The following is a 21,831-nucleotide window of genomic DNA, read 5'->3' on the forward strand; positions in this document are numbered from 1 at the left end:
TTAGTATTTGAGTGTGTGCCATCAGATTCAACGGATCAGCTAGGATCGTTGAGTAGTATCAACGGTTTAGTTTACTGATTGTAGAGAACATGCGGTTGACCTCATCAGTTGCTCGAATGAAGTGACGAGGCATACACAGTCAACCTCTCCGTCTGCATGATTGCCTTGTACCTAGAAGATCTACGTGATATGCGCAAACCAATGAATCAGAGAAGTCGACGATGTGCTTTTGCAGAAAGAAGCGTGGGGGTTTCTCTGCTCAAGGGTTTGACAAGGGCAGAAAAGTCTCCCTTAGCCCAACATATTACCAAAGACTTCGTCATATGGGGGACGACAAGATCCGTTCTCGTGCTCATTTTCTTGTTCAAATTCTGGCCCTAAAAAAAGCCACGTGTTATTGTTATCACGTGTTCCACTTGCGTCGTCCTAGCTGACTGTGTTACCCAGGAGTAAATTCCTAGCGATCTAGAGATCCCAGGAGCAAAATCCTGGGAAGTTAGACGTCCTCACCGTACCGTGGTACTAGTACAAATACTCCAGGAGATACTAGTACCCGAGGAGTAATGGTCGAGGACACATTTTCACCCCAATGTATCATGTACCTAGGACGTATGTACTGGCTCCAGAGCATTACTAGGTCCTTTAACCCTTTTTGTTCCTCTTGGACTGCTCACTTTCTACTATGGTAGTATATGCAAGTACATTTGCGGAGTCAAGTAGTTGATCATCAACTTCTAGATCTCTTTGTGGAAGTAGGATGATCGTATTTGTCCCGTCCATCGTCACAGCCTCAAAGCAATCTTCTGGCGCTAACAGTTGCATATTCGTATCAAGTAGTCGTAGCCCTTTGCGCATATTCTTCTTCGCTATCCGTATCAGCTCTGTTGGATCGCTACGATCCACCCACAGGGACTGCACATTCCTCCATATCAAGTTCTCCCGGATTTTGAAATGAATATAGACCATATCACGTCCTTGTCGTGGCAATCTCTCCCGTTGTTCTTGCTCACGTTCTTGCTGTCCCTTTCCTTGTCGATCTTGTTCTCGTCGTTCTTGTTCTCGTCGTTCTTGTTCTCGTCGTTCTTGTTCTCGTCGTTCTTGTTCTCGTCGTTCTTGGTCTTCCCTGGCTTGTCTCTCTTCCCGCTCCTTTCGCTGTTGTGCCTGTCGCTCTTCCCGCAATAACTGCAGCCGTTCTTGCTCCTGCCTCTCCTGCCGTTCCTGCTCTAATTGCTCTGATTCTCCTTCACTGGCATCTTCACTGGCATCCTGCATGCGGGAATTGCCGTATTGAGTTGAGCTCAATGCAACCAACGCCCCGGGCCGTAAAGCTGTCTTCTTTTCTGGTTGACCTAGAAAGGCGAAATACGTTGCTCTAAGCACAAAAAACGACGTGATGCCTTCGCCTTGCTCAATATGGTCATCATGGAGGAAGTGGAGGAACAAGAAATCACGATCTTCCTGAAAAGTCTCCCAGACCGGCAGTCCACACCGCCGCTTCAACGTCTCCCCAGGCCCTGATGTGACCAAAGGTGGCCTAGTTGGTGCGGATAGGACCTGTTGTCCCATATTATTCAGATATCCATGTAACCGGTGAATTTCAGGAGATTCGAATCCAAGTCGAATGGCCAATTCAGCGAACTGACCAAGAATTGCCTTATCTGCCTTCACCCGTGGCCTTACTGTGACAACATCGTCGACTGGCTCCCGCGGAATATTTACAAAGTTTCTCATGGCAAAAGCCAAAATCTGGCGATAACCGAGCTCGACTTGATCATCTGACGATCCGGGAGTGGCTGCAAAATTCGACTCGTTGACCTGTATCACAATCTGGCCATCACGCTGGTTGACACCGGTGAAATGTCCTTCAAAGGCCGTCAGGAGGGTGTCTCGGCGTGATAGGGTCGTCAAATGTCTCACACTCTCCACGCATGCCTCCCAGTAAGGAAAATTCCTAAAGAAGGTGTAGAGAGATGGGATGAGGGAATTATATTGAGAGAGCCGGCGGAGGACCTCCCTTCGAACCTCTTCACTGCAGGCACTGAAGATCTTCCCGGCATCAATTTGGTGTCGAATCTCGTCTGCATCGCCTGTGGAGACACCAGGAGCTTTGAGCTCCAATGCCTGAACGGTCCCATCGTCGATTTGCTTCATTACGCTAACATCATTATCCACTAGATCACACCAAAATCTCCGGACGTGCTCGAGGTAGTGCAGAACTTCCTGTGTCCTGTCAGCATGCTTAAAGGGATTATCCACAGTCGACCTACGTCATCAGACTTCAGTGTCAACACTTTGTGGATGGTTGTTAATTGCATACCCTTCCACAAACCTGGCACGTCAAGCATTGCGTCAAAAGCGGCAGTGAGTTCGGCGTGTTTCAGTAGGCTTTTCAGATTCCTCGTACGGCAGCCTCGGAGGCGAGCCCACCATCGTGATTCAAAAGTGAAATTGCGTTGAAAATGGTATTGACGGATATTGCGGTATATTTCGCCGTCTGACGGAATCTTCTCGTTTGAATACTCCTCAATGAGACTTCGTTGGACGTCCGAAGATAGGTCTAATGTGTACACGTGAGAGAAGCTCAGTTGCAATGGACACACCCACTCACCCGACAGGTAGAGGTCAACGACCCACCACTTATCTCGACGGGAGAGAAATTCACGACCGGCTTGGATTCGGTGTTTGCCATGGAGGCATCTGAGCCGAGTTCCTGTGCGTAATCGTAACTCCGGATAGTCAACTGACCTAGGCATCATTAGAGCAGCTGCAGAAACCCCAGATAAATCTAATGCGGCGTCGAGATCAGATTGATCAATGAGAGCAAGGATATGGTTTCTGATCGGTTCCGGTAGACAGCCTTCATGTCGATACGCTTCTTTGAGGCGTTCCACGTTGCTTAAGTCAATCTTCGAAGACTCATCCATAGGGAACTGTAACAGGTCAAGGGAGATACGCGCAGCACCGCGAAATCTAGTCCGTCGCTGTTCTTCGAGTTTCACCCCTTCCAACCGTCCTCGACGCTGTCTCATTAGGTGAATTCGACGAGGCGTCAGCGTAGATAAGAAGAGAGCAAAAGGTCAAAGGTCAAATATCGACAACCCAATATCCAGCGGTCGATAGCGAGAGCCAGTCCACCGAAGGGTTCTGCAATGATAAATGCAGGGAAACGTCTTCAGAAGGTGTTAGCTGGGAATTGCGCATGGGTGCCACAGGTATGTACTGTAACTTCGGGACAAAATACATAAAATGGAAACCACAAGAACTTGAGGTGTGTGACATACAGAAAATTTACGGATAAATGTCCGGGAGGTTTTTGCTTCTCTAATTTGAAGACAGGGCGTTTTACCTGCACACTGAAATTCTTTATATCTCGCTGTGGATGCTCCCAACTCATCCTTTGTCTAAGTCTTGCCCATCGCTCATGAACGACCTATGTCCTATATCCATGCTAGTATTGTGATAGCAGCGACAAATTTGACGCACATAACATAAGAAGAGGTTTGCAAACCATTCGACATTTTTTGGACAAGACGGGGGGTTATTCCCAGGCGTTTGTAACCCTACTGTGCAAAAATCCTGACCTCGGTACCAAATAATGGCCGTTGATGGTGTGATCTATAAATTTGAGCTTGCATTATTGAGTGATAAGCACTGCAAACGTCGTTCCAATGATGTCATACTCACATCCCTACTCCCGCAAATGCAGCCTCGCCAGCTCGTATATAGTATCGTCTCGCACATCGGCGTCAATTTCTCATCTCTAAATTTTAAAGGGTTGAAATTCCATCTCTGCAAGCTCCACGTTCAGCTCCAGACGCCTTTGTGCCATCTTTCGAATTTTATCTCGAGTCTCTGTAAACCCCGATACTAGTCATTGGATCAGCACCCACAATTAGACGCAGCTGAGATACTCACCTAGAACAAGAAACCTCTCCTCCAGTGGTTGTGTCACATTTTCTATGCTGTCACCCTCAGGAGTAAATCGATCTAATGCGCTTCTTTCGCCCGAGTGGTAACTTATTTCGTACCTGTGCTCGTCAGTAGAATATGCGGAGGAAGCACTCTGTCGAGCATGACCTGCGTTCAACGTGTGCGCGGGTCTGTGCTCGGCGGATGCAAGCTCATGATCCTTCACCGATTGCGTTTGGCGACTAGCCAAGGAGCCCAGGACCTTCTGTTCCGGCCACAGCTGACTGAGCTGTCCACTAAATATTAGGTCTTTCTCTATTAGACTTTCGAAATCCGCCAATCCCGGATAAACGGTACTCCGTCTCCCAAATGACACCTTCGAAACATCATTGAGGTTCACATAGATCGAGATTTGGAGAATCTGGCTTCTGGTCAGTGACTGCCCGCGAACAGCGAAGCAACATACACCACCGCTCTCGAGCTTGTCCTGATCTAGCGCCTCATTCAGAAATGGCTGTGCTGCGATGCCTACATCTGATTTGGTTAGAATGGATCAAGTTCAAGCATTTGATTGGCCGCACTGATGTCACTTATCTGCCAGATCAAGTGGATTCTGCGGGTGAAAACTTGGCGAGCGTGATAGCCATGGATCAGCCTCTTCAAGTGTGGTAGTTGGGCAGCTATGCCGGCACCATCTGCAATCATCATCACCTTTTCATACTTGCCAGTCGGAATAGTTTGGCCATGTGGACCACTAAACATAACCCACTTGTTGTCCGTCTGCGTTCCCCGGTTGGCGAGGTGGAGAAGGTTTCTCGTAAAGCCCTGGCGCGGTTGTATGAAGATGTCAAGGGTGGTTTGTGGCGTGGCTGCCCAGGAGGTCACCACGAATGGGTGACTCTGTAGAAAAGACCAAAAGCTCACTGAAGGCATCCACAGATTGATGTGTTGACCTGGTTCAATCTTCAAGGGCCGAGAAAGATGTAATCTGAGTTTAACCATTCCGCATGAACCAGTGATGGTGGCTCGTGAGCGTCTGTGACGGAAGCATCCACTTCGAATGAAAACATTAATTCCTTCGAGTGCAAATGTCGTACCAAACACACCCGCAAATCCGTACAGATAAACGCGAGGGAACATCTGTTCCGCAGGTAAATGGTGCCATATCGAATAAGCACAAAGAAGAGCCAGGGCTTGGTGAGTTCGAAGGAAGATTTCGTATGAGGGCTTCCGGAAAATACGCCACGACAAAATCGCCAGCCAGCCCAATGCCGAGCCCGCCTAAAGAAGTTAGCGTAAATAATATGTGAAAAGGTGAAGATCTCACAATGATAACAAAGGGATGGAAGGACTCGGTCTGGAACGCTGATTTCTCCGTTGCCGCCAAAATAACGACATGAAACACAGCAAGTGCAAAAGCAGCGAGACTAGCCAGACGATGTACACGTTTGACTGTTTTCAAAGGAAGCCCCAATACGGTCGCGAGAAAATCGAGATGGAAAACCCCCAAAAGCGGACCTATATTGATCAAGGATAACGTCCCAGCGCGCCGACCTGCATGGGACAAGTCGTCGACCTCAAAGCAAAGACAAAACACATTCACCGTCAGGTACACCACCTGGATCATGGCAGTGGCTACGCTCCATGGACCTATCAGTGCATGACGGTTGAGGATGTAACTATAAGTTAGGCGTTTCGATGTTTGAAGAGTGATATCAGTCATAAATTGCTGTGTGGAAAGGATATTCCTGAGGAGAAAGCATAACGCAATACCGAAGACGATGATCGCATATATCTGACTGATATCCATGTGAAACAAGTCTGAGCACGGGGGTGGCACTGGGAGATTAGAAAAAGCAAACAGATGACTTTAGAGGAGATCCAAGGGCGCAATGGAATTTCGGGCGTCTTATCCCAACATATCAGTGGTACCATAGCATTTCCCACGCAATCCTGTGGCTGCGAATGATCGAGGTGCAGAATGATCCTCGGCTCCTCGCACCTTCTTCCCTTACTCATGATATTTGTATGCCCGCCGGCAAAACGACGCCAACTCATGTAGCAATTCCAGCTCTTCTTTGCGCCATGGAAGCTTGAGGAATGCGTGCTGGAAGTGTCAGCTGTCGTCTTCCATCTTTGATGGTGCTTACCTGCATCAATTCTTGAATAGACGTTGTAGTGTTGGTCATCAACAAAAATTTTACCGGCTCAGAACTCTCTGACCATCGATTCAGATTATCGATGCCAATAGTACCATCATCCTTTGCATACTTCTGCATCAACTGCATTGCAATGCCGCCTAACGCTCTTACGTCTGAGTGATCCCTTCCGCTTGCATTGTAGCAACACTCTTGGTTAGCTATCACTCTGTCAGCAATGTAAAAAATTCAGGTCGATTGTGACTGACCTAGTTTAATTTCGCCGTTTGGCTTCAGGAGTACGTTGGAGCATTTCAATGACCCATGCCGCAATCCTTTCGAGGATAGATAGCTGAGGCCTTCAACGATCTAGTTCCATTAGCGGCGGATATAATGATAGCCATGGAGTTTAGTTCACCTGCCCAATAATGGCTGCGAGTTGCCGCTCGGTTGGATAGGCTGGGCAATTCACCACCTGGACGAGGGTGACGAAAATGTGCTCGAAAACGGCGTAATATGTGTCACCAACCTCAAAAATTTCTAGCAAGTTGACAAATCTCTCATGACGGACGCTCCACAACATCTCAATTTTTCGATCCCCATCTTGCCGATCGAATTCCCTGATGGCGACCTTGCCGGCCCCAGGGGCTTTGCGAACTGCGACCGTAACAAATTGGTCCAGCTTGAGATCGTATCCGCTCTTGTAAGCCTTCCAAGGGGACTCGTGCTTGATTCTGTTGATCTTTTGATTCTGACCATGTCGTGGCTTGGCGAACGGTGTATACTCTTTAACATAATTCCTGAGAGCTGATGTGTCCTCCATTGCTAAGCTCTGCTGGGCATCTTTTCCTGCCTCATCAGGGGAATTTGTACGTTCTGTTGTTCGAGATCTGAGATCGCCCCATATTGATTCCAGATGAAGCTTGGAGTCACGATTTTGGTCTTTGAGAGGTATTCGAAGATTGCGATCAAGATCGGAAGACATGATTGAGAGTGGGTTTGAGAGACAGGTGGTCAGGATGAAGTGAGAGGTTACAATACTATACTTGGGACGACAACTGGTTAGAGTACGATATACAATAGTAGCAGAGGAGGAAATGGCAACCTCGCCAAGGGGCCCTGCTTGACCCTGAATACTAAACGGCGCCTTGGGTCCTTCCGAAGGTTAATACTTTTCTGGTTGAGCTGTAAAGGTGGTTACCCTGAAAGTTTCTCGCGGTCTCGGGACGGCGGTCGCTTGTCGAGGTCGCATGAATAGCTTTCCGAAGATGTCTCGGATATGTGTTGGATTCTGTATGTCACTAGACTTGTTTCTGGAAAATACCTTCACAGTCATTGTAGAATTCCACGAAGAACAGTGAAGCACACCGCGAGGGCAGAGAAGACTTCCGCAGAAAGGGATGGTCAACTACTGCTCATTACGATAAAATTTATAACACAATCGGTATAGTCCCTTTAAAAATAATTTCATAGAGAACAGTGGCACAGTTCCACAGAAACCAGGAAGCGACATAGGGGCAGCGGTGTTACTACAACAAACACGATGGATGGCCAAAACGGGCGCCTCAAAAGGCATTACAATAATACCGCAATTATCACTTCGTGCGGACTGGGAACATGACTGGGGTGGAGCTCAGGTTGTTCTAACAGAAGTCTGCAGAGCCTAGTCAAGAGCGCACTACGGATTACTCATTCCGCTGCTTCGGCCATAAGGAACACATTCCCAGCGAGGCATAACTCCCAGGTGGCGTCTTCGCTCTGAAGCTATGTATGCAAACTTCTCAACGTCGAAATATTGACTGCAAACTCGTCCTTTTCCGTGATTCCGTGGATAGTTTCTCTCAACAGACACCCTTGACCGCGAGATTATGAACAGTGCTCTTCTCATCCATCTGCACGAAGGTTTGATGACTTCCCTGCCAACGACACAAGTGATATCAAATCACTCTGCCGCCAACAGCAGTCCAGAAAGGGGTGCTGCGATGCCTCAGTTGATACGTTCTGAAAGGATACATGGAAAAGGGCAAAAGACAAACATGTTCGAGACACCTTGCTGACTCTGTCGATGGTCGTCTGAGAAAGTCCACCAGGTGTGATGAATAGTGTTCGATATCCGACTTTCGTTCCGAGTCTTCGCTTTTTGTCGCCAACATCGTAACAACGTTTCCAATGTCATTCACGTCACAAAGACAATTGATTTTGACATTGCCACCGCTCCTTCGGCAAATTTCAGGCTCGGCTATACTAAATCCAAAGTTTTTGGGACAAATGCCTGAAGACAGAAACACACCGATCGTAATCATTCCCGCTCGGCTAACCCAAATGTTTCCCAGGTTTAAATTTCCATGTGCCAAGTGGTGAGCTTCGAGAAAACTGAGCGCTTGCATCAACTGCGTTTTATCAGTACGTGGAAGGGCACTGGCATGTATAGGAGACTTTCCTGTCCTCCAATGGCAGCGAGCTCCTTCTCCGTGGGAATTCTCAAGCTCTCAGAGATGTGTAGAAGATTTAGATCCACATATTCACACACAACATCCACCATGGAACCTGAGAAGAAGATCTCAATTGTTTTGGGAAAATAGCGCTGTCGGCGGAACTGAGCCAGGATCCTCAATTCACGGTAGAGGCTTTCGTTGCTCATTTGTCGAACTAGGACACAGGTACCTAAACGGCCATTTTCTTGGGCAACGCTTACCAGCCCGTTCAACTCAATCTCGTCTTTTTGAAGATATTTGGTCACACTGATGAACTCATTAACCCTACTCGAGTGAACTTCCAGCGGTAATTTAGGTGGCAAAATCTTAGCATATGTCCGAGGGAATTCGGGAATTTTCCGCTCCTCAGACACATCCTTTGGTGGTTTCATCCTCCCTTCATGCTGCATGACTTCTATCTGATCAGTTTCGGAGGAGGTGAAGGGTTTGGGAGTAGAAATGGCCACGATCGAAGCAACAGGCTACACATAAATACAGGATAGAGTGCAGTCCGGTAGATATAGTACAGTAATGGATACGATAGTATGGTTTTGTTGCAGACATCCAGTACTCTTGCCCACCGACCGTCTGTCATGGAGCTCTGCAACTGGATTTTGCCCCTGCTCGTCATGACCTCTACCATCGTTTCTTCTGGAATCGCCACGTGTCCGGGCAATGTACCAGAACCAAATCTGGCTTACTCAATGAGAGGATGTCAACGTGGAACAGCCAAGCCACATGTTGGACGTGTTTGGGTCGCACAATCGTACAGGTGAATCTATACAAGGCAATTTAGGCGACTCAGTGAGGATGTGGATGAGATCTCTGTCTCCTCCCACTTTATGGTACTGTTCTGGTTTATATATACAAACCTGCTAGGCAAATGTCTTCCAGGAGCCCCTTTTCCATGATTTCAAAGCATTCCAGATGCTGAAGCATTACTGCCGTGATTGATCAACAAAGGAGGCATTCCGGCCCGCGCCATATAGATTAGGATGCAAGAGGAGAAGAAGAACGGTGATATCAACGTGGCAGTCATTTGACGCTGAGAATTCGTAATACTCACCAATGCATTTCCCGTATCATGAATTTCGTCGAGGAACTTCATGCTGGGAAGGGTGGTAATCCTTTCAGGTTCCCCCTGCCCCTTGTAGCCTCGCGGCGGCGGTCACCGTTGGGGCCGCATGAATGACGGTTCAGACCACGTGTCAGACGTTTTCTTCTGATTTTCCATGGTTGGAATGATCCGCGACACGTGTCGTCAATATCTGTCCATTGGTGTGCTCGTATCTGCAGCCGTCCACTTTGGGTATTGCTATTGATTGCCGCGGGGTTGCTGTTTCGCACCATGTTTCAGATATGATCTTGGTGTGCTGATTGACTCATGCGCCCTGAATATAAGTCAGAAGCTTCTGGAATAGGTATTTTACAGCCACTCATGTTACCGAAACCTAACACGCGGCGCAGAGCAGTGTAGATGACACTTGTTTTGGGGGAGGGCCACCATACCTGTACTTTCTGGTTGGGACTTCACAGCGATGGAAGCAGTACCGTATCCATCGACTGTTAGTTGCCTTCGTCTTGCTGTCGAAAGAAGTGCTCTATGCACATCACACACCACGAGAAGGCGCGGATCTGTTGTCCAACTGGGTCGACTACCCTCTATGGTTCCTTTCAGCAACAAAGGCCACTACTGTGGTATATTGCACGGGCGTGCTGCAATGTGGTGTTATGCTGACCACAGAAATTCAAGAAGCGCAGCAGCAAACGTGATAGAAGGTAGCAGAAGCCGATCGAAATCCAGGGCGTTGACCACAGAAACCTGTGGTCTCTTCAACAGTTGTCAGGGTCTTTGGGTATCCCCTCCCATTTTAGATTTTCTACCTTCGCCAAAAGGCGACCGTAGATGCCAAGACTCCGTGAGATGAGGTCGACAAATTACGGAGAAGTATGGGCACTCAGGCACTGTGCCTGGCAACTTGCACCAAAAATCGCCAAGATGAGCTTGAGGCTTAGCAGGATTATATTCGGTCCGTGACAGGGCTTAGGGAAAACTCAATATCGCAAGGACGAACTGTAGCGGCTACCTCCCCACAAAATGTGCACTTCCTCTCCTTCGAGACCGGCCCCTTTGGATAGACTAGTTTCTTGGGGGCTGGTTCAACCATCGTGTGTGCTCGAAAGTCGAGCCAGGGTTCCCCTGGTGTGTCTTGCCAGTTACGCGTACAAGACCACCGTATTGGCCACTGGGTTCCTTCCCGACGATATCTCCCAATCTGATATCGTTATTTATGCCTAGATGGGCACCACTGGAGTCGACAAGAAGTCCAATCTTGATGTGGCGGAAAGTCCGCAACATGTCGTTTGCGACCAAAGCTGCAGCGCCTGAGGATCGGACTCGGTATCGGCAGCTCGACCGTTTCGCAGGAATTTCGTAGCAGGCAATACGGAGCGTGTCATTGATAGACGACGGTGACACGCTGTTGACTGACGGCAAGGACCCATTTTTCGAGAAGCCCGTCAGCGACGATCATAATGTCACTATCTACTTCCCGAGGTGCCACGATGGCGGTAGCGCTCGCAGACTCTTCCGAAAGACCGGCAATAAATCTTCCAAACCTAAACAGACCGAAAACATCGGCGTAAACCTCTACAGCCCCATGAGTACGAATACCCACCATTTCTCAGGGCAAACCACTATCTTGAACGACCAGTGGAGCGTGCTTGATGCAGATGTCTCGTGAGCCTTCACGCCGTTACCTCAATCAATCTAATGCTGGTATCGACTGCGATCAGGAAGGGCCCGGTGTTGAGGTGTGGCTCTTATGAGCGTGTATACGCGTAGGATGCTCAGTATATTGCAAGCTCAGCATTGCTGAGAATTGTCAACTCCATGCGCTTCTTCCATGTTCATATCAGCTCCTCGTCAAAGGACATGTCGAAGTAATTATCAGGCCTCGCAAGAAAGTAATCACACATCTTCACTATTCGTTCAATTTCTTGATCCTTGCGACTTGCCATCTGTTCAACTGTGGGACATGCAGGTAATGAGGCGTCAAAGGTTGCTATCGATCTCGGATTTAGTGGTGATGAATGTGGGTTGGAGACTGTGGAAGATTCTGCATAACGTGTATGCTGCGGTGGACGGAAAGCCACATTCCCAATATCAGTGGGCTCGGTCGACATTATAGCTTCTTGACGGCAAACATCACTGCCTGCCTTAAGCAAGGGGTGAGATTCTCCGATCGTGCTAGCTTTCGTGACTGGATCTGACGATGGCCCAGTCATGCGAGCGGTAGCATCTATGCTATGAAACGCGCCATCTCCATTGATCAGTTGTAGGAGCTCTTCTCGCGATAGGTCTGAGAGTTCTTGAACTTTATCAACGTGAGTGCTGAGAAAGAGCTTTTTCAAAATCGTATGATGTTTCTCGATGGTCTCGCTAGCCCTGTCCCGAGGTAAGCAAATGCGTGAAAGGGCTGACAGCAACTCACATCTTATAAGTTCTTCGTTTCGCCCCAGTCTTTGTGTAGTCGCAAGGGACTGTTCGATGATGCCGCTGACAACTCTCACAAGGGAGCTTGCCGTCACAACGAGTTTTGCGCCTTCGGCACGCTTCACATACCTTGACAATGCGAGCCGTCTTTTTGGCTAAAGAAGACATAATCAAATTATCGTGATTCTTGATGATAGGATGGAGGTTGTCATTGAACACGACTGCGTTGATTCTGTAAATCAGGAGAAGTGGATGTCCAGGTAAGGAAGGAGATTTATCAATCTCTTGAACATGGAGGAAATGAAAATTTGATGCCTTAAACAAAAAGACTCGCACCAATTTTAGGTTCGCAAACTGTTAATCGGCTCCTAGTGCACTGCCACTACTTCGCACATCGGTGGCTGGGGGGTGTCCTTGTCTAACGATAACGACGCAATGCAATTCAGACATACACTGGTCGGAAACTAGACATGGTTTCTACGAGATGACTTCAACAGCCACCCTACCTGTGCGTATCTTGACTGCACAAAACATATTGTAGATCTGCAAGGTAGGTAATTCGTCCGAGACGCGAGGAGCGAAAGTCACCCAGCCATCGGATTCTGGAGCCCAGGATGCGACTAAGGCAAGTCGTCGAAAGAGTAGACATGCGAACGATGATTACTGTACCACGCCTCTCGCGTGTATCGTAAGCTCCGTGTGCTGGTGTTGGCTGTTATCCATCATCGAGAGCCAACCATTTCGCAGGCAGCAATCCTGCCAGAGAGGCAGGCTCAAAGGTAAATCGTTGGCTGGTATCAGGGCCGGAGGTGGCACTGGTATGCAAACCATTATTGCCTTACCGGTCAAGAGGCTAGTTCGTAGTTGCTGTCTTTGCGATGACCTTTCTGGCGACCGCCCTTGAAAGTCAGTTGGCCGGCTGGAGAAGAGCCTCTCCGCGAACTAGAGAGTCTTGTCCATGATGCCCTGAAAATGCCTCGCGTCAAGACTCATCGTGATACACCCTGTGACAACTAGGATCAGCCGGACTATCAGTACCTCCGGAAGACGTCCAACAAGCTGTATCGCCAACAAGGGTTCCAATACGGCGACATCTTTGACTGGACGACTCGAGAATTCCAGGGGCTGGAGCTTGACGCCCAAGAATCGCTTGCATCAAAAGATGTGGACGAACGACGAGAAGAAGAGGGTACGAAGCCTTTTGGGTGACGGAGGAAGGGATGTCGGACCAAGGCAATGCCTCGAAGGAGGAGGTGATATTATCAACGTGGAAATTTAATGGACCAATAGACATGCCAATCATCACTATCATGACCGTAGCTAATGTCATCGATCATCGGAAGCCAACCATCTTGCAGGCAGCAGTACCTACACCGGGGCAGGAAGTGTTGGAGGCAGTTCATTGGTTGCAACTAGCACACCATTCAGAAAAAGTCTGTACGTTCTGTGCCGCGTCATCCTTCAAATCATTGAGTGTGTCACTTTGAGAGGCTTGTCATAGTAGTGGCCAGTGCGGCAACCGTTATGGCGACCACTTTGAAAATCGATAGGTAGGCCTGGTACATCGTCTACACCTTTCGATGTAATCGCTATGGTTCCTTCGCATCGGCTCTTCTTCGACGCCTTCTCCTTCGGCCACGCCTCCCTGCAAGGGCTGCTGAGCCTCGGACTCAGACCCAACCTCTCAAATTCTTGTATGGTCCAGCGAAAGACATCGTCGTACTCGAATCCCTACTGAGACTCTGAAGCAATATCTACTCGCAACGGTGGGGCATTGGCTGGTCCGCAATGGTTGGTTCTCGGTGGCTGATAACACCCATCATCCAGTTTGGCAAGAAAGCACAGACCCTGGATCCGGTCATCACGGTGCACACCGGAGAGGTGGCTCAAGTGACAGCATCATTGCTATGCCTAGGGTCCTCTCCATGCCCAGGTAGAGGGTGTCATCTCTTCCTTCCACGAGTCGTCTCGGTCGCATCCTGGACTCCACAACCCCATGGCTTCGTGGTGTCCACTCCTCGCTTCTCGTTCACACTATTCGATGTAGGTGACTCTTCAGCGTCAAGCCCTAGCCTCTGGAATTCTCGAATCGTCCAGTCAAACACGTTGTCATACTCGAACCCTTGCTGGCGGAAGAGTTTGGTGAACATCTTCCGAAGGCGCTGATAGTCTGGCCGCTCCTCATCGCGTAACTCGTGCACGTAAGTGAAGTAGTCAACAAATTCGGTAGGAAGACCAGCACAGAGTTCCCTCGCACTGATTGCCTGCTTCTTCTCCAAAACCAGCAGGTATTTGGTATCCCGCTGCGCCTTGAGACCTTGCCAAGGGAGTTTCCCACGCATGAAATACACTAGCATGTAGCCGAGTGCCTCCAAGTCGTCGCGCCGAGATTGTGCTGTAGGATAGTCAGCCGACCTTCTTGCACGCTTGAACACAGTGGACGCATCGCTTACCGACCCCCAAATGCCCGTTGATGCTCGCATACCTACACGTGCCTAATAATTGAGGAGGACGTGCTCGTATGTCAACATGAGTAGGAGTACTACTCGAGCCCCACCGATCGGGATGGCGGTAGATCGCAAGGCCTAAGTCGGTCATGTAGACGATATTCGCTCGCTCGCCCACACCCAGGAGAAAATTTTCAGGCTTAATATCCCGGTGAAGGTAGTTGTTGGAATGCAAACTCTCCAAACGACGTAGTAGTTGGTCGGCGAGCATCAGCGTCGTCTTCAACGAAAACTGATTGCCACAATATCGGAATAAGTCTTCCAAGTTCGGGCCGAGCAGTTCAAAGACCAAAACCGTGAAGTCATCTTTCTGTCCGTGCCAGAGCACCTGAGGAAAGCCAGGGTTCCGGGCCAGGGATTGATAGATTCGTGCTTCTTCTTCAAGCAGCGACGGCGCAACGCTGTGATGTTCGAGTTTCATGGCAACTTCGTGGCCGGTCTCGGCATCACGGCCTGTAGAAATGTGAGATCTTGTCGCGCCCCATGAACGCGGTCATACCTAGATACACACTGCCAAAAGAACCGGATCCCAGTTTCCGCACCAGATGATATCTGCCGCCAATGGCGATATTCTGTATACGCTGCACAAAGAAGTCCATGCTATGGTTGATTGTCCTTCAATAACGTTGACTCTCCATGATGGTTTTAGGTCTGCTGGCGCGTACCACCGACTAGACCTTCTCGCCAAGCACTCCAACTTCTAGGCCGCGTGGTTGCCTATTTACTCCGCATCGACCCCAAGAACCACGAAGGATCGGCCCACGACACGCTAACAAGGCTCAGCGCTCTGTGGCCCAATCAACCATTCCTTAGCGCTGAAGGCTTCGAAAGCGTGTGTCAACCTCAATTCCACCGCAGACATTGAACCCACCCACTGACCGCATGCGAATTGTGCGTCGACAACCTGCCACACCTCCTCCTGGCAGCATGCAGCCGTGCCTAACCTGCGACACTACATTGTGTCCGCTCTGGCGACCACATCTTCTCACCTTTACCCTCACGTTTTCCCTTTCTCACACTCATGTTCGTCCTCGAAGAGCCCAAGTCGAAAAAACGACGACGATTCTCGACACATTCTGAGGATCTCGAATGCCAGCCGATAACAAAGAAGCAAAAGTCTGCCTCGGAGAATCGTTCACAGCCTCGCCATCGCCCTCCCAGCTTCTGGAACACGTTATCTAAGGTCTGGCTCACTCGTGGGGCTCTGAAAGAGTTTGACCGCAGGCACATTCAAGAGGCAGGCCAGTATTGCTCCACGCCGACAGCGAGCCCCAAATCACCCAACGGACAAGCTCGTCAACGTCTCAAGCGATTTGCTCATCGCGGGGGCCCTGACCTATCACATCTTCGAGGGGTGCGTCTTCACGTTTGTCTGATCGAGATTATGGTATGCTAATGGATGGTGGACAGCTTGCCAATATACCTCTTCCGACCCTCTACAGAATGAGCGATTATGCCAATTCTCAGAGGCGGAAACGGTCTTCAGCCTCCTCGCGGCCGAGTGACAATACCAGGACCACCTCTACTAAGACCACCCCGTATAGCGGCAACTTTGAGCAAAAATTGATCGACACTGGCATCTACCCCAACCTATACGAACACCCGGATGGACGTCTATCACAAAAGCCGGCAAACTTGAGCGAGATCCAGGCCGCACAACGTGTCTCCCGCGCATCTCTCTCACCTTCTCGATTCACAGATGACGATTTCGAGGCATTTCAACGCGCGAATGCAAAGGCGTCCGCCGAGACCACGGGAATGTACAATGTCCTCCCTTTCATTGCCGGCAATGAGGCGACCCACCGTCTGGAGATGGGCCTGCCATTTGGCAACCTGAAACCCTTCGACAACGATCTCAGCGACCCCAGACCCGACGTTTATCACGGGGCGGCACTGTCGACCATTCATCCGCGGGTTCGTGCTGACTTGGGACCTTACATCATTCCATCGACGGTCGACTTAACTCGTCCGGCCGCGCCGAATTTCTTCGTCGAGGGCAAGAGTGCTCAAGGACGAGCTGATGTGGCAAAGAGACAGGCCCTGATTGATGGGGCAATGGGAGCCCGAGCCATACACCAACTCCAGAATTATAAAGCTGAAGAGCCCAAATATGATGACAAAGCACGTAGCTTTTCGGCTACCTACCAAGCGGGGACGGGCACCCTTCAGCTTTATGCGCATCATCTCACCAAGCCTCTCACTCCTGGGGGCGAGCCAGAGACTCACATGACTCAGACAAAGGCATTTGCGTTAACGAGCGACAAAGACACATTCGTACGCGGCGCCACAGCCTACCGCAGCGATCGAGACCTGGCGAAAACAGAGCGAGACAGCTCCATTGCCCATGCCAACCAGGTGGCTCGCCAGATGCCTGCGCCCAGCCCCAATACAAGCTTGACCACCAGCCGCACATCCCAGTCGACGGCCGTAGTTACCGGGTCAGACACTTCTGAAGACGAGCTGGCTCGCGACGAAGTGGCCCCGGTCAAGCGCGTGAGACCAAGTGCGGCGTCATCCGTGAGCTACAGTTCTGCAACTGGACGAGATGGTCGCCCTGCTTCCGGGGCCCCTATGGCTATTAGCAGAGCACCCTTGGCACCTCCGCAAAATACCACGTCGACTTCCAGACGCATTGAACGGCTTTCTGGGGAAGGAAGCATATCGAGCTCAACCTCCCACACGCGGACTGGAACGAACGGAGCTTTAATAGAAAGACGTTCAGACCTCTCCAGGCAATCTCAAAGCGTGCAGGGCTCAGGGCGAGGTCGTCAAACACGTCCAATGGTGGAAGTTAATTCAGTGCGGATGCGCCATAACGATGAGTCGGGTTGGTGTGTCGAGCACCAGGCTAAGTCTATCTTCGTGGCAGATTCGCAATGGACCGATTACGAAAAGGATGGACGGCCGGCTTTCTACTGCGCTCGTCTTCACGTCTTTACATATCGGCCTACGGGAAACAGGCGTCGGTGAAGGCACCAAGAATTCCGGGGAGACGGGAAAACGTTGGTGTCGACTAAGGTTGGCATTGCTTCCCCGAATTGCTATTAGAGGAAACATGCTTGCCCGTAAATTCTTGACCAAGCCGTTTGTTGGATCTATACTTGGCAAATACATAAATACTAGGCTTTGATCTCCAGGAGCCCATTTCCATGATTTAAAGCAATCCAAACGCTGGAGCAATGGAACTTACTTCACCTGAGTCGGGAGGCATTCTGACCCGCATCACAGCCATCGAAAGTAGAAAAGTGAAAATCGCTGAATCTATGAGCGTGTCTCCAGATGGCCCACGTCTTCATTGAATCCAGAATGAATCAAGTTTACTGTTCGCAATATCTTTTGACCCCTGAAAGAACAGCATCTCTTCGACGCTCTCCCGTGGTAGAAAGCACGCACCATGTCTATCCTCATGAACATGTTCGTGACCGTTCATGCGGCCGCGCCGTGTGTTTCAGAACCTGCAGGCCAGTTCCCTGTGGTCCTCTGGCCACGTCACCTCGTTCTCAGCAGGGAACGGCACGACAAACAGAGGGTGCGTGTCAGGGTCAGAGCGATGCCCCTGATGGATGCCGGTTTCTTTCGATTTGCACATTGGAGGATACTGGCGAGGGAGCTAGGGGTACAGAAGCGTTTAAGAGCAAAATTTACGAATTCACGACAGTCTTGATCTCCGTGTCTTTCAGCGGCACCCACATACTGTAAGATATTTTCGCAACGACCTTGCTCATGATTGCACCGAATTAACTAAACTACAGTATACTAAACTCCTTGTCAGCATTTATACGTTGCCACAGTCACCACAGTCACCACAATCCCCTTGCCGCTACAGTTAGCACCATCCAAGAAGTTATAATGACCTTTACTCGCACAGTAGTCAGCGTCGCCCATCAGGCGTGGAAATGTTACTCAGAAGTTTCACTACACATCCGTCGAGCCGTCGACTGCCATCCCAGTCTCCTCGAAACCATCTCTTCCGGCGAGTACCCTCCGAAAAAGAGCGGCAGGACGGGGAGAATGGTCGGATTTTGTTCTAGCTTACCTACGCTTCCCTACCTCACAATCGTCGGTCTGAGAATAGTAACTACTAGAAGGATAGTGACAGCCCTGTGCCGTGGTGGTTAACTCTTAAGCCCCTTGCGAAATTGGTTGGGAAAGTTCACGATAGTTAGCTCGGTGTCGCTCCAACAGTGTCTGCTGGGGTGAACCATCTACAAGCAAAGATAGAATATGAAGGGAAGATTGCTAGTGTGAAAGATGCCAAGATTTTTTGTTGCTCACATATGAAATCGTGGTTCATGGAAAGAATGTTTTTGCTGTGAGTGGTGGGTGACACTGTTTGATTGGGTGGTATTATACCAAGAGATGGATTTCTTTTGTTCTTAACCATTTCACCTCCTTGCCTGTCCTCGGAGGGGGGCAAGGGGACGTATCTGCACCTGAGCTAATCTTGGACCTGGGCTACTCACATCTGCCTAGCCACGACCAGGAAGGCATGGCCAGGATCAAGTGGCTCCTCCTCATGTTCATTAAAAGTCACTTCAGCCTGGACTTCATCCTCATCACTGACGTATGCTTAATCTTCTAAGCTCGCCAAGGCTCCGTCTCCACCATCCTCTGGCTTTATTGTCGGTTTCTTCTCCTCATTTTTGTAGATTACTTGTTGTTCGATGTCGCTGTCGTCGGTGATGTTACCCTGCTCTCTTAAGGCATTGAAGGAATCAACGCCATTGTCCTCCAGATTAATTGCCAGCTTCCCAACGCGCGGTGAGGTCCTGGTTTTTAGCATGGGGGTGAAGTCATCTTCTGATCATCATGAGCATCCTCTACAGGATGGAGAATAAGTTCTTCTTCTTGATTGTGCTCACGTCGTCCTTGCATTTCTTCCGAACTTTTTTGCTCGTCTCCCTTCTCTTTGCGGGCAACCTTCACTAGGTCTTTATGTAGCAATGCCTAGGTCTTTCTGTTTTCTGCGTTGGAGAGCAGCCGCGAATGCGTGATCGAGAATTTACGGGCAAGCATATTTCCTCCAACAGCAATAAAGTTTCGGTGGTGTGGTTGCCTACTTACTCCACAACCCATGCACGATCGGCCCCGACACACTAACAATGCGGCGCTCTTCTCGTCGAATCAGCCATTCTGTGTCCTTGCAGCCGTGCCTAATCTGCGACACTAAATTGTCTCCTCACCTTTACCCTTATAGTAACGTGTTTTTATCCTTCTCATACTCTTGTTGCGGGCTGTTCGGTGCTCACAAGTCGTTTCAAACACTGTACGCCTTCACTACTTGCTCCCGCTCCGTGCTGTGCTACACTATTCTGCCACTCAAATTGAAGGGCACACCACGTATGGCCCGGCTATCACAGAGTCCCGTATGAAAGGCATCTTATTCGGTATTCGGTTCTGTGCTGGTGACCAGCGTTCTCCAGTACGCGGCGCTCACGTCACGTGATAATTTACTGGTTTGATAAAAACTTTTCAGAGACTCCCCAGGGTACTGTGCCTCATCGACCGAACCATTTACAAGAAACTGTTCTTCCTTTGGGCCCACTACACAATGGACGAGCCTAGAGGAGAAGATGAAACTCACAGTCCTACCTCAAGTTCTTCGTCATCGACTGACCTTGGCCCCGGCGGGAGTCCGGGTGACGGTGTTTGTCCCTCAATCTCATCCCTCGAAGCAGTCTACAAGGCTACCTACGACAGTTGGGCCACTCCAGCGAGACAGACATCACTTGATGGACACAATGAGCTGTTCGATATGGATATTTTCTTCCAGCTCATGGCTAGATTTCCGCCTTTTCGACCTCATTCACTTGAAGACCTCATTGCGCCTGGAACTACTCCTTCGGACTTAATCGTCGACCTGGTCATGTCCCTTGAGACCTGTATGCTTCCAGAATGCACCCAGCGCGAGAAGAGGGTACCTTACCACCTTCTCATTGGAAGCTCAACGTGGAAGACGTATGAGGTGGTTTACTCGCATGATCACGAGAAGATATCTCAAATGGGTCTGCCACTTCATTCGCTGCAATATCTGACTCGTCTGGTCCTGGCCTGGTCATACATTCTCTCCTGTCGTTGGGTAGAGATTCTCCAGAGGTAACATTCTCTCTGGTTACGACATTTGCAATCTCCTCGATGAAGTTCTGGAACTTGTCATTGTCTGTACCTGGGGGCAAGATTATGGGTCGTTTGGCGGACTGCCATTCTCGTGGTGCACTTCCCTCAGGTTGCCGATATGCCAACGGCTCTATTACGACAGAGGTTGTCATGCTGTTCTGAGTGCGTCGAGACTTGTGTGTGAACAGACTTAACGCTGGTCTAGGATGGCAGGATGAAGAAAGTCGCTTGCTTAGGATGCGCTGTGTAGTATAGTCACAGCCACGGAACCGAGTGCTGGCTGGGAATCACAGTCTAGAACTACCGCGACTATTCCCATGTGGCGCTCTCCGTGGTCTTCGACCGAGGTCGGTGAAAAGTGATGCTGATCCGCCATTTCCCCACGGTGGGGTCGGTTGCGCAGCCTCTGCATAGTCGACCAGCATCTTGACTAGGTAGATGAAGGATTGGTAGAGCTATGCGGGAAGGAGAAGAGTCTGAAGTGAATCAAAGGTCAACGGAAAACGCTAGATCCATCGAAAGCACTCTAATATATGCAGACACTTTCATGAAGCTTCAATCACCAAGTCCAGTGCGCACGAAAGTCCCAGAAAGAGATAGGGAAGGATCATGCATTTTGCTTCTCTTTCGAAAACGAGCAATTCATGGGGCAAACTTACTAAGGACATTGTCAGTCTAAATATTCGTTTCGTTTAGCTGCTAAGTCCTACTTGATTGACTTAATTAATTGATACGTCTTATTGCCGCCAAGAGTCTTCTATCTCTAGTCTAGTCCTGATGAAGAGGATAATACACCAGGAATTCTATTGAAGAGAGGGTTGGGAATATCGTCAATGACCATTAACTATAAAACTGGACTTCTAAAGTTATGAATTAAAGTTATAAATCGTGCTTGACTCTTAAACAGTGCGAATGAACTATCTCATGTTGATAGTGAGTACGTATGTCAACTATTTTTCCCCAAGCTGTTAATGGCCCTTATAAGTCGACGACGATCCGGCTCCAGAGAAGAAAGACGAATCCAAGGACTTTGAGCACGACGAAAACCGGACCATCAGTCAACTCATCCCAAGGGTTCTATTGAATCGGCATTGCTTGGTCGGCCAAGGCTTCATTGACTGACCGAATCTTGGATTAGGAATAAAGCAAACAAGCTTTCTAGTAGGACCTGTCTGACCATTGATGCTGTT

General features: G+C 49.4%; 9 protein-coding genes across 9 annotated transcripts; 2 read left to right on the forward strand and 7 right to left on the reverse strand.

Moving 5' to 3' along the window:
* Positions 1 to 642: 642 nt before the first annotated feature.
* On the reverse strand, positions 643 to 3,029 carry LTR84_010581 (uncharacterized protein; the record flags this gene model as incomplete). Its single annotated transcript, XM_064854117.1, has 3 exons — positions 643 to 2,220; positions 2,268 to 2,557; positions 2,609 to 3,029. 3 exons carry the CDS (start codon positions 3,027 to 3,029, stop codon positions 643 to 645), a joined length of 2,289 nt encoding a protein of 762 aa, XP_064700343.1.
* A 731-nt stretch (positions 3,030 to 3,760) lies between these two features.
* Positions 3,761 to 5,719, reverse strand: LTR84_010582 (uncharacterized protein; the record flags this gene model as incomplete). The annotated part of the gene is made up of 5 exons (XM_064854118.1): positions 3,761 to 3,867; positions 3,916 to 4,330; positions 4,376 to 4,437; positions 4,491 to 5,190; positions 5,237 to 5,719. The coding sequence occupies 5 exons, from the start codon at positions 5,717 to 5,719 to the stop codon at positions 3,761 to 3,763; spliced, it is 1,767 nt and encodes a 588-aa protein (XP_064700344.1).
* Positions 5,720 to 5,920: 201 nt separating this feature from the next.
* LTR84_010583 (uncharacterized protein) lies at positions 5,921 to 6,197 on the reverse strand (the record flags this gene model as incomplete). Its single annotated transcript, XM_064854119.1, has 2 exons — positions 5,921 to 6,016; positions 6,060 to 6,197. 2 exons carry the CDS (start codon positions 6,195 to 6,197, stop codon positions 5,921 to 5,923), a joined length of 234 nt encoding a protein of 77 aa, XP_064700345.1.
* Positions 6,198 to 6,456: 259 nt separating this feature from the next.
* Positions 6,457 to 7,032, reverse strand: LTR84_010584 (uncharacterized protein; the record flags this gene model as incomplete). Its single annotated transcript, XM_064854120.1, has 1 exon — positions 6,457 to 7,032. The coding sequence occupies one exon, from the start codon at positions 7,030 to 7,032 to the stop codon at positions 6,457 to 6,459; it is 576 nt and encodes a 191-aa protein (XP_064700346.1).
* Positions 7,033 to 8,433: 1,401 nt separating this feature from the next.
* LTR84_010585 (uncharacterized protein) lies at positions 8,434 to 8,931 on the reverse strand (the record flags this gene model as incomplete). Its single annotated transcript, XM_064854121.1, has 1 exon — positions 8,434 to 8,931. One exon carries the CDS (start codon positions 8,929 to 8,931, stop codon positions 8,434 to 8,436), a length of 498 nt encoding a protein of 165 aa, XP_064700347.1.
* Positions 8,932 to 13,960: 5,029 nt separating this feature from the next.
* LTR84_010586 (uncharacterized protein) lies at positions 13,961 to 15,123 on the reverse strand (the record flags this gene model as incomplete). Its single annotated transcript, XM_064854122.1, has 3 exons — positions 13,961 to 14,412; positions 14,471 to 14,977; positions 15,024 to 15,123. 3 exons carry the CDS (start codon positions 15,121 to 15,123, stop codon positions 13,961 to 13,963), a joined length of 1,059 nt encoding a protein of 352 aa, XP_064700348.1.
* An 844-nt stretch (positions 15,124 to 15,967) lies between these two features.
* On the forward strand, positions 15,968 to 17,494 carry LTR84_010587 (uncharacterized protein; the record flags this gene model as incomplete). The annotated part of the gene is made up of 1 exon (XM_064854123.1): positions 15,968 to 17,494. The coding sequence occupies one exon, from the start codon at positions 15,968 to 15,970 to the stop codon at positions 17,492 to 17,494; it is 1,527 nt and encodes a 508-aa protein (XP_064700349.1).
* Positions 17,495 to 19,094: 1,600 nt separating this feature from the next.
* On the reverse strand, positions 19,095 to 19,307 carry LTR84_010588 (uncharacterized protein; the record flags this gene model as incomplete). Its single annotated transcript, XM_064854124.1, has 1 exon — positions 19,095 to 19,307. The coding sequence occupies one exon, from the start codon at positions 19,305 to 19,307 to the stop codon at positions 19,095 to 19,097; it is 213 nt and encodes a 70-aa protein (XP_064700350.1).
* A 768-nt stretch (positions 19,308 to 20,075) lies between these two features.
* Positions 20,076 to 20,624, forward strand: LTR84_010589 (uncharacterized protein; the record flags this gene model as incomplete). The annotated part of the gene is made up of 1 exon (XM_064854125.1): positions 20,076 to 20,624. One exon carries the CDS (start codon positions 20,076 to 20,078, stop codon positions 20,622 to 20,624), a length of 549 nt encoding a protein of 182 aa, XP_064700351.1.
* Between the last annotated feature and the right edge of the window lie 1,207 nt (positions 20,625 to 21,831).

This window comes from Exophiala bonariae, assembly GCF_035927105.1.
Source record: "Exophiala bonariae strain CCFEE 5792 chromosome Unknown scaffold_45, whole genome shotgun sequence".
Taxonomy (NCBI): domain Eukaryota; kingdom Fungi; phylum Ascomycota; class Eurotiomycetes; order Chaetothyriales; family Herpotrichiellaceae; genus Exophiala; species Exophiala bonariae.